Source organism: Centropristis striata, chromosome 9 (assembly GCF_030273125.1).
Source record: "Centropristis striata isolate RG_2023a ecotype Rhode Island chromosome 9, C.striata_1.0, whole genome shotgun sequence".
In the NCBI taxonomy this organism is placed as follows: domain Eukaryota; kingdom Metazoa; phylum Chordata; class Actinopteri; order Perciformes; family Serranidae; genus Centropristis; species Centropristis striata.
The window spans coordinates 10,031,864-10,046,376 of record NC_081525.1 but is presented as its reverse complement, the minus strand read 5'-3'; the positions used below and the strand labels follow the sequence as shown (position 1 = coordinate 10,046,376).

At 38.9% G+C, this 14,513-nt stretch overlaps 2 protein-coding genes across 3 annotated transcripts; one reads left to right on the top strand and one right to left on the bottom strand.

Annotated features, from left to right (window-relative positions):
* Window positions 1–1,482: 1,482 nt before the first annotated feature.
* LOC131977915 (ELAV-like protein 1) lies at window positions 1,483–7,823 on the bottom strand. Of its 2 annotated transcripts, XM_059341382.1 has the most exons (9): window positions 7,598–7,823; window positions 6,275–6,334; window positions 6,119–6,187; window positions 5,766–5,934; window positions 3,893–3,996; window positions 3,182–3,334; window positions 2,863–3,098; window positions 1,927–2,228; window positions 1,483–1,545 (listed from the first exon to the last, which is right to left on the bottom strand). In XM_059341382.1, exons 2-9 carry the CDS (start codon window positions 6,311–6,313, stop codon window positions 1,529–1,531), a joined length of 1,089 nt encoding a protein of 362 aa, XP_059197365.1. In that variant the 5' UTR covers window positions 6,314–6,334; window positions 7,598–7,823; the 3' UTR covers window positions 1,483–1,528. The 2 variants fall into 2 exon arrangements, with proteins under 2 accessions (XP_059197365.1, XP_059197366.1); XM_059341383.1 differs by having other exon boundaries at window positions 1,483–2,228; window positions 2,863–3,088; window positions 3,181–3,334; window positions 7,598–7,822.
* Window positions 7,824–8,669: 846 nt separating this feature from the next.
* stx6 (syntaxin 6) lies at window positions 8,670–14,043 on the top strand. Its single transcript, XM_059341703.1, has 8 exons — window positions 8,670–8,973; window positions 10,052–10,221; window positions 10,316–10,410; window positions 10,508–10,567; window positions 10,938–11,066; window positions 11,161–11,267; window positions 11,665–11,759; window positions 11,986–14,043. The coding sequence occupies exons 1-8, from the start codon at window positions 8,939–8,941 to the stop codon at window positions 12,060–12,062; spliced, it is 768 nt and encodes a 255-aa protein (XP_059197686.1). The 5' UTR covers window positions 8,670–8,938; the 3' UTR covers window positions 12,063–14,043.
* Window positions 14,044–14,513: the final 470 nt, after the last annotated feature.

Below are 14,513 nucleotides of genomic sequence, written 5' to 3'. Positions count from 1 at the left end.
TTAAAAAGGACCATTAATGTTCCTTTGTTGGAGCCTCAGTGTGTCCAGCTGCAGTACTGCTCAGTAATGCATAGACGTGTTTGTAATTACCCAAATGTTCAGCAGCCAAATAAAGACATGCATGCTCAGCAAAAAAAGTAAGTAAATGAGGACAAAACAAGAGAACCAGACTTCTATTTCTGCCTCCCCTCTCCTTCCAGCTTCAGTTAACCCTCTGAACCCCAACCAGCAGTTTCTGCTCTTTTTACATTCTCCTCTCTGTGCTCTTGTATTTCACTGCAATATATAAAATCTACATAAATCTGTAAGTCCTGCAGCTCTATGGAATCAGCACAATTATGGATAGAAGTGGGAACAACTCAAACATGTCTTTGTGCAGAATAAGTCAGAATGACAGAAATCAGGAAAGTTAAATTTCTCTGAAATTATTTGTTTTATTTAAATGTATATATAATATATATAAAATATTTATATATAACACTTTTGCAAGTGGCCACAAGTGCCATGAATGTTGGGAAAAAATGTTTTCTCCACATACTGTGCATATTGAAGTATTCTGATCTGTGAAAACAGCCTCTCCTCTCTGCTCTGTGTAAACAGATTCTCAGTGAATATTTGTCATGTGACTGTTGGTCTCAGTAGAATCAATCATGTCTTCACAGTGTCTCTGAGGAGCAGAATTTAATGTTAACAGCATCTGGTTACTGCACCAATTATTTTAAATAATACATGTAGAATAAAGAGATTCTGACACAAATAACATTTTAACACAAGTTTTTGTCACTTTTTCTTACCTTTGTTGATCTGCCGGGAAATCCTAATTCCAATGATATTGCCTATTTTCAGTTTCTTTCTACTATTAACTGTAGTTTTAGCTTTGTTTCTAAAGAAAACCTACTTTTCAATTTCAGTTTTAGGCATCCTGAGGCTCCGACAGGTTTCAGTGGCAGCAGACTTCTTCCTGAAGCCCTGAAGAGCCACAGCTGTCCCACACTGCACCTGGTCTGAGGGAGGGACACCATCCGTCCAATCCAAACATTTAGGAAAGAGAATAGTTCCTCCCATGGTTCTTCTATCACCTTAAACAGCTGATAGTTTTTTTTTTTTTTTTTTACTGTTAATTAAAGTGACTGTATGAACTGTGAATGAAAGTTCAATGTTGTTGCATGTGTATTCCAGAAGAGGGCACTACTTACTATATAAACAGGTGGGACCTAGTTATTGTCTTTCCAAGTCTCTAAAAGGTTTCAGGTCCAAGTCTTAAATCTCGAGTTAAGTCCAAAACATGCTCTCTACCAAAAGTTTAACAACAGAGTAATTTGTTAAACATAACTAAAAAATCTTAACTGGGAATTCAGAGAAGTTTGAACCTTTTTATCATTTAATTCTATGTACATAGTCTGTCTGGGATGTTCTAGTGCAGAATAATAAAATGATAAATAGTCAGAAAAACATTCAAGTAAAACAGAAAAACACGGGCAGTAAAGTTTAACATCAGCAGATTTATTATTGGATAAACAGTTCAACATCACAACGGAGCCGCAGCTGAAAAAGTGAAAACAGAAAAAAGAGATCACGACACATGAGAATGGTTTTAGTTTTTTGTAAAAATATAAACTAAAATCTGTTTGTTCCTTCAGAAACAACAAAGTGGGTGTGACTCCTCTGCTGACAGAGGGAATATTAAAACAAAAACACATTCTATCACCCTGCAGGCCACAGGCCACCATCTCACATCAATATTCACAATAATCAGATGTCAAACAGCCTGAAAGAAACTGGGCATGCTGGGAACAAAAAAAATATTCACATCAACAAAAAATAGCTGAAAAGTTTTCAGCTCAACTTACAGGAAAAAAACAACTGAGTTGCTTTTTTTTTTTTTTAAGAGAACCCCCCCTGTCCCACTCTACTTGTGTCCCTTACTGGTTTTGAAGGACACCTGCAGGACTTTGTCTCCCAGCCGGTACCCGTTCAGGTTGTGGATCGCCATGGCGGCCTCCTCGTAGTTCGTCATGGTGACGAAGCCGAAGCCTTTGCACTTGTTTGTGTTGAAGTCTCGGATCACCTTCACATTGACGACCGCGCCGAACGGCCCGAACATCTGCCACAGGATGGCCTCGTCAGCGTCCTGACCCAGGTTATAGATGAAGATGCACCAACCGGCCGACGAGTTGTTCGAGACTCCGCCCCCTCCGCCCATGTGGTCGACACTCATTGGAGAAAACCTGGAACCAACAGGACAATTAACAATCAGCCGGTCATCATGCAGGCTTGTCACTACTAGGGATGAAACCTGCTAACTCGATTATCAATAACGTTAACGATCAATGAATCCATTTATCACTGTATGCAAACATAAAAAAAAAAAAAAGATATGTATACAGTACTGTGCAAAAGCCTGTTTTGGTAAAACACTTTTGTTTTGAAAGGATGAAAAGAGACTTCCTTTCGATCGTAGAACTAACTCAAGTGGTGATACTGTAAAGATAATGTCAAGGAGTTCAATGTTTTATGTTTTAGCCCTCTAAGAGGCATGAGGTTAGTTTTCACAGTAATCTGCATATTTAAATGTGTTTTGTGTTTAAATAAGTTTTGGATCAAACTGAACTCAATAATTCATGCAAGCAAGGTTTGATACACTAAGCTAGTTTACTCAAATTAATCCTCTTGTATTTATCTGTGTTTTATAATTGTTATTGCAACTTTCAGTTTGCAAACTGTAGCTTTATCCAACTTAATTCTCAGCTCGTTGGCTTATTGACGTAAGATGTACATTTTTAACGACCATTAATCGATCACCAATTAATTACTCCCATCCCTAGTCATAACATAAAAACGGCCTGTCGAGTCTGAGCGTACCTGAACCTCTGAGCCTGGTGGTGGACCGGTCCTCCAAAGCGCCGTGATTGGCCGTGGTACATCTGTGACATCATCTGAGAGTTCCTGCCCTGGTTGGGGTTGGCAGCGAACTTGACTGTGATTGGCTCGGAGCTGCCGGGGGGCGTATGGCCGTTCAGGTGTTTGACGGCGTCTTCGGCCTCGGATCTCTTGTCGAAGCGGATGAAGGCCACGCCCCGGGACAGACCTTGAGGGCCAATAGATTTAAAGGAGCCGTGAATCAGGACTGAAAGAGTTTGATTGACCTGTTTGACGTGTTTATTACGAAGCGTTGGTTACCTGATGCCTGGTCCACCAGCACTCTGGAGTTGATGATGTGTCCGAAGCGGGTGAACATGTCTTCCAGGTCCTGCTGACTCAGCGTCCTCGGCAGCCCGCTGATGTACAGGTTGGCGTCTTTAATCATGTCCGAACTCGGCCGTGCAAACGAGACCTGCAGGAAGGAGACAGGAAGTGTCTCAGTCTGTTGTCTTCACAACCACAAAAAAATTTAGATAAACAAAAACAATCAACACTGAACAAAATAAAATGTACAGTTACATCCAGTCTTTAAATAAAATCCAGTGATATTTTAGATACGTTTAAATATTCAACGTTTAAAAAAAAAAAGAAAAAGAAAAAAACAACATTATTCAGATTTGTCCCAAATAAAATGTAAACAAAAAGACAAAATAAAAGCATCCAAAAAGGTTCAGATCATTAAGCACTTTTGTCAAAATAAAAGCATAAATTTATGAAAAAAAAAAAAAAGTCGGGCACATCGTCACACTGAACTGAAGAAATACACAATTTCAGTGTCAACATGTGTCGATATTTAAAAAAACCAAAACAGGCTGAGAATAATTTACCAACAAAAACAACATGACAGCAGTGTTTCAAAAAAATACCTTCATCCATCACAGTGCAGGAGAGAGCGCCCTCTACTGTCCAGGGAACATAACACATCTATCAGTTGAGACAGGAAAATCAAAGAGCACCTTTGGCACATTACCTTGATAGTTTTAGACTGTAGCCTCAGGCCATTGAGGGTACTGATAGCCCTCTCTGCATCACTAGGGTTAACAAAGTTAACAAATCCGTAACCTAAACTGTGGCCTAGAGAAACACAAAAGGAAAACAACAAAATAAAAGAATAAAACTGTGTGTGTTACAGCCACCACACATTCTGGATATTCACAAAATGAATAAACAATACATCAGTAAAAAAAACTCTGTACAGTGTTTGAAAAGAGTCATGAAATTATTATTCAGAAATTGTTCTGAACAAACCAAGAAAATGCACAACTGCTCCTTCAGTTACTTGAAACACTCAAACTTTAGTCAGAGTGAGACCTTCTGTCACATTCAAGAGACCAATCACAAACTTTTCTTTAGTTACCTTAAAAAGTCACATTTTAACTGTTTTACGGCATTAATCAGTCACAAGTCATCATGAAGATCCAGACAGAGTGAGTCAAGTGGTTTCTTGTTCTGAAACTGTTAATTAATCAAATTTAGTGTCATATTACTGTTTTCCAAACTACTGTGTTGGTGACAACACAATCTCACTGTCACTTATTCTTTATAGATAAATGCTGAGTTGCTCTCACCAGGAGATAAATGTGATGATGTGACAGGGGCACTCATTGATTAAAAATTCAGTGCAAAAAGAGAAACTGTAACTTGAGTCAGTCAGTTTTCTCGACTTGTTCAGGATCTTCATTAATACATTCCTGATTAAACATTACAGACATGTTGGAAGCCTGAAAAAAAAAATCAAACATTGTACATTCTTGTTAGCTTCTGTGAAAAAAATACTAAAAACAAACAGTTATCTGGGGTTGGGCGATATGATGCTGTCCATATCCTGCCTGCCATTAATTTTTATCATTCTGGATTTGAATAATATCTGATTTAACCTGTTGAACCCGAGCGACCCGGGCTGAGCCGTTTGTTTATTAAAGATAGAAATGTTACATGTTCAAAAGATGAAGTCTTCAGCTTTCAGGATCCAAACACCACCTGCCAGTAATCCAAATGTCCTTAAACATTAGATAAAGTTGTGATCAGAAGATGCTTGCTATTGCTCTGGAAAAAAATCCCAGTTTTTCAAAGAACATGAATGTATCTTAATTGGAAAAACACAACAAATGTTAGATCAGATTCATGTCCAACAGATTATTAAATAAATAATAATATGGACCCATATCGCTCAGCCCCAATTTACCATCAAATACCTTTGAAACACTCAGACTGTAGTCATTAAACCTGGTGTGAAAAATAAAATAAAAATATTACAACAGTGCAGAAAAGAAAAATATTCAGATATAATTCAGACCAAAAAAAAGAAAAAAAAGAAATCACAGATTCATCATCAAAACACTGACAACAAAATAAAAATAAACAAAAATCAGCTGATCTTCAATAAAAACATTTAAAAAGACAAAGTTCAGAAAGAAAACTGCTGCTGGACACAAAGAGTACACAGGAAACACTGCAGATACTACTGATATTAATGCTACTACTACACGGCAGTACTATGACGCAGACTTGTTTTTTAACTTGCAATATTAGTACAGTGGTAGAACCCAAGCTATAGCAGTTCTAGTAATAATTACTATACCTCAGTCATACTGTGGTATTTGTATGAACTAGCCTAAGCAGCATTAGTACTACTGCAATACTACTTGTAATAATACTTGTCTGTTGGGAGGTACTGTAGCAGTACAGAGGCTTGACCGATGTGGTAGTACTTGCAGTAGTACTTGTGAGCGTACATTCAAATCGGTTGTAGCTCGGAGGGTTTTGCCACGGTGCAGGTTTGATGTTTTAGTATAAGTACTGAGCAGTGTGTTGCTGCAGTACTGCAGTAGTGGAGGAGTTACCTGCTACTTTGTCCCGGATGAGTTTGGCGGACTCGACGTCGCCCACGCTGCTGAACAGGCTGCGCAGCTCGTCCTGACTCATGCTCTGGGGCAGGTAGTTGACAATGAGGTTGGTTCTGGCGTCTTCGTCCTCCATCATCTGCTCGCCATAACCGTTATCATACAGCTCCTACAAGACACACAATCACCTGGATTACATCATAAACACACCTGAGCTCCCACAATACAACAGTAGTGATTTAACTAAGGACAATATAACAAAATGTAATAAAAGGTACACAATGAGTCAAACGAAATATTAAATCTCTCTCTGGTTATTTATGAGCATCAGCGGATCAGAGAGCAGCTCTCACCTTTCCAGCAGCTCCTTTAGAGATGTGCTGACCGTCTCTGAGATCACTCTGAGACTGAACCTCACACACCTGAAACAACAAACACACACGTGAAACACACCATCATAGGCTGCACGACACACATCTATATGGGGAGCGGAGAGTTGATCGACTGACCTTCAAGTATCTGATGTGTGATCCTCGTCTTAATGCCATGGAGACGACTCAGGAAACCAGCTGAAGAAGAGACAATGATCCAACATTAAACACCTCTGAGTGACCAATCAATAGGGGCTGGGCGATATGGACCAAAAGTCCTATCCCAATATATTTAGGCTGAATATCGATATAGGATATATATCCCGATATTTTTATCACAAAGTGAGAGCAAATGTTCAGACAAAGTCAAAGCCAATTATGACATGTCACAAGTAGTTTTATCTACTTCGTATCTAAATCGTTTATTTAAGTGAACATAAATACTGTATAACAGGAGTACCTTTTTTTTTTTTTTTTATAACCTAAGCCCCATAAACTTCACATTTAAATTAAAAAAATATCTTGAAGAAAAATAGCCTATGAAATAAAATAGGCCAATCTTCTTATGTAATAAATATATTTATATGAGAAAAGAATAACGAACATTACAAAAGAACTAAATATGACAAACCCTAGAAAGGGCAGCATTTATATATAAAGAAAGAAAAATCTTTTATATCGATATATTTTTATATCGATATATTGCCCAGCCCTACCAATCAACATCAGGTTTAAAGTTTTGGTCTGGTATCAGGCAGCAGAATGATATAAATAATTATTATAATGGTGGGAATTAATGCAATGTTTATATCGTTTCGCTATTGTACTTAAGCGATTCTATTGTTTAGATGCTGTGTTTATACCGTACTTTAACAGTAGAAATATTTGGCTGGGTTCTGTTCTTGGGTTGGGTAATAATAATATTCATCCGGTTTATTTCAGAGTTTCTGACTCGTTTTCAGGTTGTTCAAGTTCCATCATGAGATGCCAGAGTAACTGAGCTTCACCTGAGAATGAATGAAACACGAACCGGCGGGTTTTATTATGATGATAGTATATTGTTATAGCTGTACTGTAGTTCAACATAAAACATTTACTCCATAAATAACGGTAATGACAAAACTGACAATACATTAAAACATGTTATGATGTCATTTCATGTTTAGACAAAGATTGGCTTTAAATTAACTTACGCTATAACTGAATTACACAAACGTTATAAATTAACTAACCCAATGTTACAAATGAACTAAATGTGCGTTATAACATAAACGACCGTTATAAATGACATAAACGACCGTTATAAATGACATAAACCACCGTTACAACTGAAATAACTGAAAGGTAACGGCGAACGTTAGCATATTAGCACGGCTCATACAAAGCGGCCAGGCGGCTCGTGGCGCAGTTTGCGGCTAACGGCGGGAGCTAACGCCGCTAACACACGTTATTATTTCTTACCTGTAACTGCGCCGAACAGGTGACCGACCGGTATCACAAGGTCTGCTCAATCCGATCAAGGATGTTGTGCTAATGCTAAGCTAACAAACCGGTTTTTAAAACGACAAATTAGCTGCTACTGCTGCGTGTTAGCTGTTAGCTGCTCCACACAAAGAAACTACTGCTGCTTCTTCTTCTCTTTCTTCTTTTTTTCCTTCTTCTTCTTCTGCCGCTTCTTCTTCTGTCCAAACTGCTGCTGCTGCTTCGATGTTTATTGGCGGTTGGCAAACAAAGATTTGGTACATTACCGTCACCAGCTGGTGTGGAGTGTACATCACACAGACACAGAAAGACACACACACACACACACACACACACACACACACACACACACACACACACACACACACACACACTGTATGTATACTGTCTATATCTTTATGTCTTCTTTCTTTCTCATTATATATATGTAATATATAAAATAACATACGGTCATGGAACAATTCTTAGACCACCATTGTTGTTTTTACTTCATTGTTCATTTTAATGCCTGGTACAACTAAAGGTACATTTGTTTGAACGGTTTGAACAAATATAATGATAACAACAAAAATAGCTGATAAGAGCCATTTTTCATGGTTTTCTTCATAATGATATTGGTTATTATCAACAAAACCATGGACAATGTCTAGATATCAGCTCTTTAATTAAACTCTTATCGGCTATTTTTATTGTTTTCATTATATTTGTCGAAACAAATATACCTTTAGTTGTACCAGCCAGGCATTGAACAATGAACAATAAAGTGAAGAAAACATGGGTGGTCAAATCATTTTTTTTCCATGACTGTATAATAACATTTAATGCAAATTTAAAGTTTAATTTCCCAGTAGTGTCCAATTCCTCAATTTTTTTGAAAGATTTTAATAAAAATTTAAGAAATGTATTCCCTTTGAATTTATCAAGAAATTCTTCATAACATCATAAATAACCATTCTGATAAGTAAACTGTCGGTTTTCCATTATTAAACCGTGTGTTTAGAAAATAGCACATTTTTTTGAGTATTTAAAAAAAAAAAAAACAACAACAATAAAATATAACTACTTCTACTTAAAATTATTAATTAAATAATTAAATAAAGATAACGTCTCACCCTGACTACGCCACTTCCGCTGCGGAAGCCGCTGCTGCATGTAAACAAAGCGGAGCTAGCTCCGTTAGCAACGTTAGCTCCGTGATCAGCAGCAGTGAGATGGAGACCGACTGAGCGGATAAACCGGATCAAAGTGAACACGGTTCGGTTTATTTGGACGGATCCGGAGCCCAGAGTCTGTGTGATGGACTGAACCGGAACCAGCATCATGTCTATGGAGGACCCGTTCTTCGTCGTCAAAGGGTCAGTTACACTGCTAGCCCAGCTAATGCTAACAGCAGGCTAGCGGACACCTGATAGCTCATCTTAATCGAAGATGCCGATTGATAACCGAGATCTGATCACAGGGACAGGGTTTACTGTAACAGATGAGCCGCTAGCTAACTGCTGTGCTTACGTAAATTAGTGAGTTAGCCGTTTAGCCTGGTGCTGTGGTTAATCAGTTAATGATCAATATATCGATTAGTGCATCACACGGTGACTTCAGTAAAGAAAAGTGTCTGCTTTCTTTTCATTGATGGCCTGTGAAAGGTTTTAATTATCCGTTGTAATTCATAATCTGTTGAAGTGAGATTCACTTTCAGTTAATGAAGTTGAAAGTGAGTGATCTATGATGTAAAATAAAACAACTGATCTTTATACCCCAACAAACACATCACACTCCAGAACCGGCCCTCAGAAGGGTCCAGAACCGGCCATTAGAAGGGTCCAGAACCGGCCCTCAGAAGGGTCCAGATGTGTCCCTCAGAAGGGTCTAAGGGTCTAGATGTGTCCCTCAGAAGGGTCCAGAATCGGCCCTCAGAAGGGTCCAGAACCGGCCCTCAGAAGGGTCCAGATGCAGCCCTCAGAAGGGTCCAGATGTGTCCCCCAGAAGGGTCCAGATGCAGCCCTCAGAAGGGTCCAGATGCAGCCCCCATAAGGGTCCAGATGCAGCTCTCAGAAGGGTATAGATGTATCCCTCAGAAGGGTCTAGATGCCCTGGCCTGAGGCAAGTTTAGAACTGGCCCTTTGAAAGGCTAGAACCGCCCCGCAGAAGGGTCCAGATGTTGATCCCTGTGATGTCATAGATCAGTTCAGACATACAGGCTACAATACACAACTCCGTCCGCTGCAGGCTGCTGTTCCTGCTTGAGCAGCTGCCATAAATGTCTTTGCCAAAAGAAAAGTATGTCAGTTTCTAGGACAAAACAACAGAAGTAAAATTACACCCAGAATACAGTTCTGACAAAACTACGAGTAATAATTGGTCATATTTAAACATATTGAACAGAAGTGAACGCAGCACAAAGCCTCCATCACAGATGAGTTCTGTTTGTTACAGGGAGGTTCAGAAGGCAGTGAACGCAGCACAGAGCCTCCATCACAGATGGAGCGAGCTGCTGCAGGAGGAGGGTGGAGCCTCCAAGGAGGAAATGGACTGGACGACCAATGAGCTGAGGAACAGTCTGCGTTCCATCGAGTGGGACCTGGAGGACCTCGACGAGACCATCAATATCCTTCCAAGAGTGATGTCTGTTTTGAGTGAGTTCAGAGATTTGAAATGTGAACCTTTGAAGATAATTGTGTTTCTTAACTGTTAATGAACGCATTGTGGAGTCCAACCCAAAGAAGTTCAACCTGGATGCTGCTGAGCTGTTGAAAAGGAAGGCCTTCATTACCAGCACCAGACAGACTGTGAAGGTATGATCACCTGAGACATCAGTTAAATCTCCCCGGTAAAGAGTCAATAGTTGCTCAGCTGATAAATGGCTGCTGACTGTCTTTGTTTCTCCTGAAGGAAATGAAAGAGCAGATGTCTAGTCCGACGGCTGCCTCAGTGGACAGAAAGAACAAACAGGTAACTGAACCAAGGCTGTCATACTTGGCCAAAACTGGAGTTTAGGGTGAGGGTATTATCGGTTCTCGGAGTTTAGGGTGAGTGTATGATGGGTTTCTTGGAGTTTAGGTCAAGAGTATGATGGGTTCTTGGAGTTTAGGGTGAGATTATGATGGGTTCTTGGAGTTTAGGGTGAGATTATGATGGGTTCTTGGAGTTTAGGGTGAGGGTATGATGGGTTCTTGGAGTTTAGGTCAAGAGTATGATGGGTTCTAGGAGTTAGGGTGAAGGTATGATGGGTTCTTGGATTTTAAGGTGAGGGTATAGTAGGTTCCTGGTTGGATGTAGAGCGGCTGCTGACAGTGCATGCTCATGTTGTTCTGATGTCCAGGCTCTGCTCGGTGAGCGTGGTGCTCAGGGTCCAATCTGGCAGCCCGGTCCTGATAAATACACCCGACTGGACCATTCACTGCAGACCGCCAACTCTCAGTTTATAGAGGAGCAGCAGGTCCAGCAGCAGGTACAGTTATACCAAACCAATACAGCAGCCAATAACTGAACGATCAGAGTTGTGGATTCAAACAAGGAACACAATGTGTGTGTGCTTTTATCAGCTGATGGCGGAGCAGCAGGATGAACAGCTGGAGCTCGTGTCTGGAACAATCGGAGTCTTGAAGAACATGTCAGAGAGGATCGGCATGGAGCTGGATGAACAAGCTGTGTAATTACTCTCAGATACATTATCTTCTTTGCATTTTAAATTGATTTATGTGAACTGATTAACATCTGGAACCAATCAGAAAGCTATCTTTATATAGTTTCTAACCAGTTAATATGGTCAAAAAGGAGGGGTAACAAAAGGAGCTGTCAACTGGCTCGCTGGGTCTGTAGATAACTACCTAGCATCGACAACGGATGCTTTAAGCATGTCTACACTGAATCTGGCTGTCAGAAAGATTTAACCCTAGCCCCTGATGTAGCAGTTCTTTGTTCTAGCAAAATGTTGGTGCCAATCTAGAGCCAGTTTATTTATCAGTTTCCTTGTTGGAAAAGGTATATTCTTGGTCTCTGGTCAGTCTCTGCCAAACTTGTTGATTGTGTTTCTGTTTTTCTTGCAGGATGTTGGATGACTTCACTCATGAGGTGGACACCACTCATTCTAGATTGGACAACGTCATGAAGAAACTGGCCAAAGTGTCTCACATGACCAGTGGTAAAGTATCCAGTGTTTATACTGGAGTAGTGAAATAAATAAAACAATAGAATATTGAGTTGGTTAATAGTTATTTTCATTCTTTGTTTCTTATTTTCAGAAGTTATTGTTAGTTATAATAATTTGTCTCAGTGTTCACACACATTATCGTCAGTGTTTTAAGTTATAGTAATAGTTTTATAGTTGTATGTATTTGAATATTTATTAACAGTCTGTGTTTTCACAGATCGTCGCCAGTGGTGTGCTATCGGCGTGTTGCTCGGAATCCTCTTTGTGGTCATTCTTCTCTTCTTCATACTCTGATCAACACCTCTTCCTATCAGCACAGAATTCATCTAAACTCGGTGTGTACTGAACTCCACTGAACTCTACTAGACTGATTTCACAGACTGTTAGACCACACTGCGTGTGCAAGACACTCCTGTACTCAACTCCTGGATTCTCCTGGACTCTATTGTACTCAACTGACTCTCCTGGACTCCATTGTGCTGAGTTTGACACTCATCTATTGTCCTGGACTATATTGTACTCAATTTGACACTCCTTGACTGTCCTGGACTCTATTGTATTCAACTAGACTCTCCTGGACTCCATTTTACTCTCCTGGATTTCATTGTACTCAATTGGACTATATTGTATTCAACTGGACTCTCCTGGAATCCATTATACTCAACTAAACTCTCCCAGACTCTATTGTACTCTCCTGGACTGTCCTGGACTCTATTGTACTCAGTTTGACACTCCTGTATTCTCCTACACTCTACTGCAATCAACTGGATTCTCCTGGACTCCATTGTACTCAGTTTGACACTCCTCTATTTGTCCTGGACTCTATTGTACTCAGTTTGAAACTCGTTGACTGTTCTGGACTCTATTGTATTCAACTAGACTATCTCGGACTCTATTGTACTCTCCTGGGCTGTCCTGGACTCTATTGTACTCTCCTGGACTGTCCTGGACTCTATTGTACTCTCCTGGGCTGTCCTGGACTCCATTGTACTCTCCTGGACTGTGCCTGACTGTCCTGGACTTTCCTGGCCCTGCTCTTCCTGCTGAGTTGGACTGAAAAGGCTCCGTGGCTCTTTAAATGTTTGACTGTTAACATCATCACAGAGGTCAAAGGTTAAACCAGGTGGAAAATGTTTGATGTGTTTTAATGTTTTATGTTTGTTTTATTTAAAAAGATGAAATTAACCAGTATAACTTTAAAACCAGTATAACTCTAAAACCAGTTTAACTCTAATACTAGTTTACCTCCAGTTTAAATCTAAAACCACTTTAACTGTACTTTAATCCCATTTTAACTACAGTTTAACTTTAAAACCACTTTAACTCTACTTTAATCCCAGTTTAACTACAGTTTAACTTTAAAACCACTTTAACTCTACTTTAATTCCAGCATAACTCCTGTTTAACTCTAAAACCAGTTTAACTTTACTTTAATCCTAGTTTCAGTGTAGCTCCAGTGTAAATCTAAACTTTGAGCTCCATGTTAACATCATCACTTTAACAGTCTACTGTTTAAGGTTGTTTTTTTTTTAACATTCTTTTAAATTGTAGTAAGAATCTTTCTAATAACTGTCACACTTGAATATAGTCCAAGAGGTTTAATTCTGGTTTGATCCCAGTTTAAATCTAGTTCAATTTCCATATAATTCCGGTTTAACTCTGGTTTAATCCCAGTTTAAATCCAGTTTAATCCTGGTTTAAATCCAGTTTAATCATGGTTTAATCCCAGTTTAAATCATTTTCAATCCTGGTTTAAGTCTGGTTTAATTCCAGTTTTATTCTGACGTTGGAGTTTGTTGAAAATAATGTAAAAACACTAAAACTTCCTGTTTGCGTTTACAGTTTTTTGTTTGACTGAATAATTATTTTTCGGATGTTTAATGTTTTATTTTGTTTCCCTGAACGGTTTATTTTACTTTATTGTATTTTTTGTTTTTGGAACTGATTGATCGACGCATTCTGCACATTATTCATCAGTGGACTCTGTTTAACCAAACACTTCCTGCTGCTCCTTCAGAATGAAATCATTTCTCCAATGAACCCTCTGGAAGGCTTTTAATGTGAAGTTGTAGCAGGAAGTACAGTCCTGAAGGTTAAGCAAGTGAGGTCACTGCCTGTTTGGTATAATTTGATTGCAATCATGTGACATGTTCGATGAAGCATCCAATCACATCGTCCCACACCATCAGATCTACGGTACACATGGCGGTGAAGTCTCACATCTGTTTCCTGTTTCTGTTTGAATAAAATAAAACCCACAGTGTTTATAAACACACTTACCTGCAGCATTGATTCTGTTTCAAGTTTTCATTAACTTCATCTTTACATAATAATAATTTTAGTTGGGGAGTTCTAAAAAGGTATGAGACGTTCATTCTGCATCAACTGGGTCTCAAACTCTGATGTAGATGCAGAAGGATAACAAACAGTGATTATGAATGCATTATAACAGTGATCATAATGCATTATAACAGTGTTTTTTATTGCATTATAACAGTGATCATAATGCCTAATAGCGGTGATTATTAATGCATTATAAGAATTATCAATGCATGCTAACAGTGATCATAATACATTATAACAGTGATGATAATGCATTATAACAGTAAATTTAATGCATTGTAACAGGTATAATATTGCATTTTAACAGTTATTATAATACAGTATAACAGTGATTATAATGCATTGTAACTGATTATAGATGCATTACAACCGTGATAATTCATTTTAACAGTGACTTTAATG

Excerpts from the sequence above, each read along its gene's own strand:
- LOC131977915 (XM_059341382.1), bottom strand. The coding sequence starts at position 6,313 with ATGGCATTAAGACGAGGATCACACATCAGATACTTGAAG. Across the intron at positions 3,997-5,765 it reads CATCCGGGACAAAGTAGCAG|GCCACAGTTTAGGTTACGGA; the intron begins GTAACTCCTCCA and ends GTGTTTCTCTAG. Across the intron at positions 2,229-2,862 it reads CACCAGGCTCAGAGGTTCAG|GTTTTCTCCAATGAGTGTCG; the intron begins GTACGCTCAGAC and ends TGTTGGTTCCAG.
- stx6 (XM_059341703.1), top strand. The coding sequence starts at position 8,939 with ATGTCTATGGAGGACCCGTTCTTCGTCGTCAAAGG. Across the intron at positions 10,222-10,315 it reads GGACCTCGACGAGACCATCA|GCATTGTGGAGTCCAACCCA; the intron begins ATATCCTTCCAA and ends CTGTTAATGAAC. Across the intron at positions 11,268-11,664 it reads GAGCTGGATGAACAAGCTGT|GATGTTGGATGACTTCACTC; the intron begins GTAATTACTCTC and ends TTTTTCTTGCAG.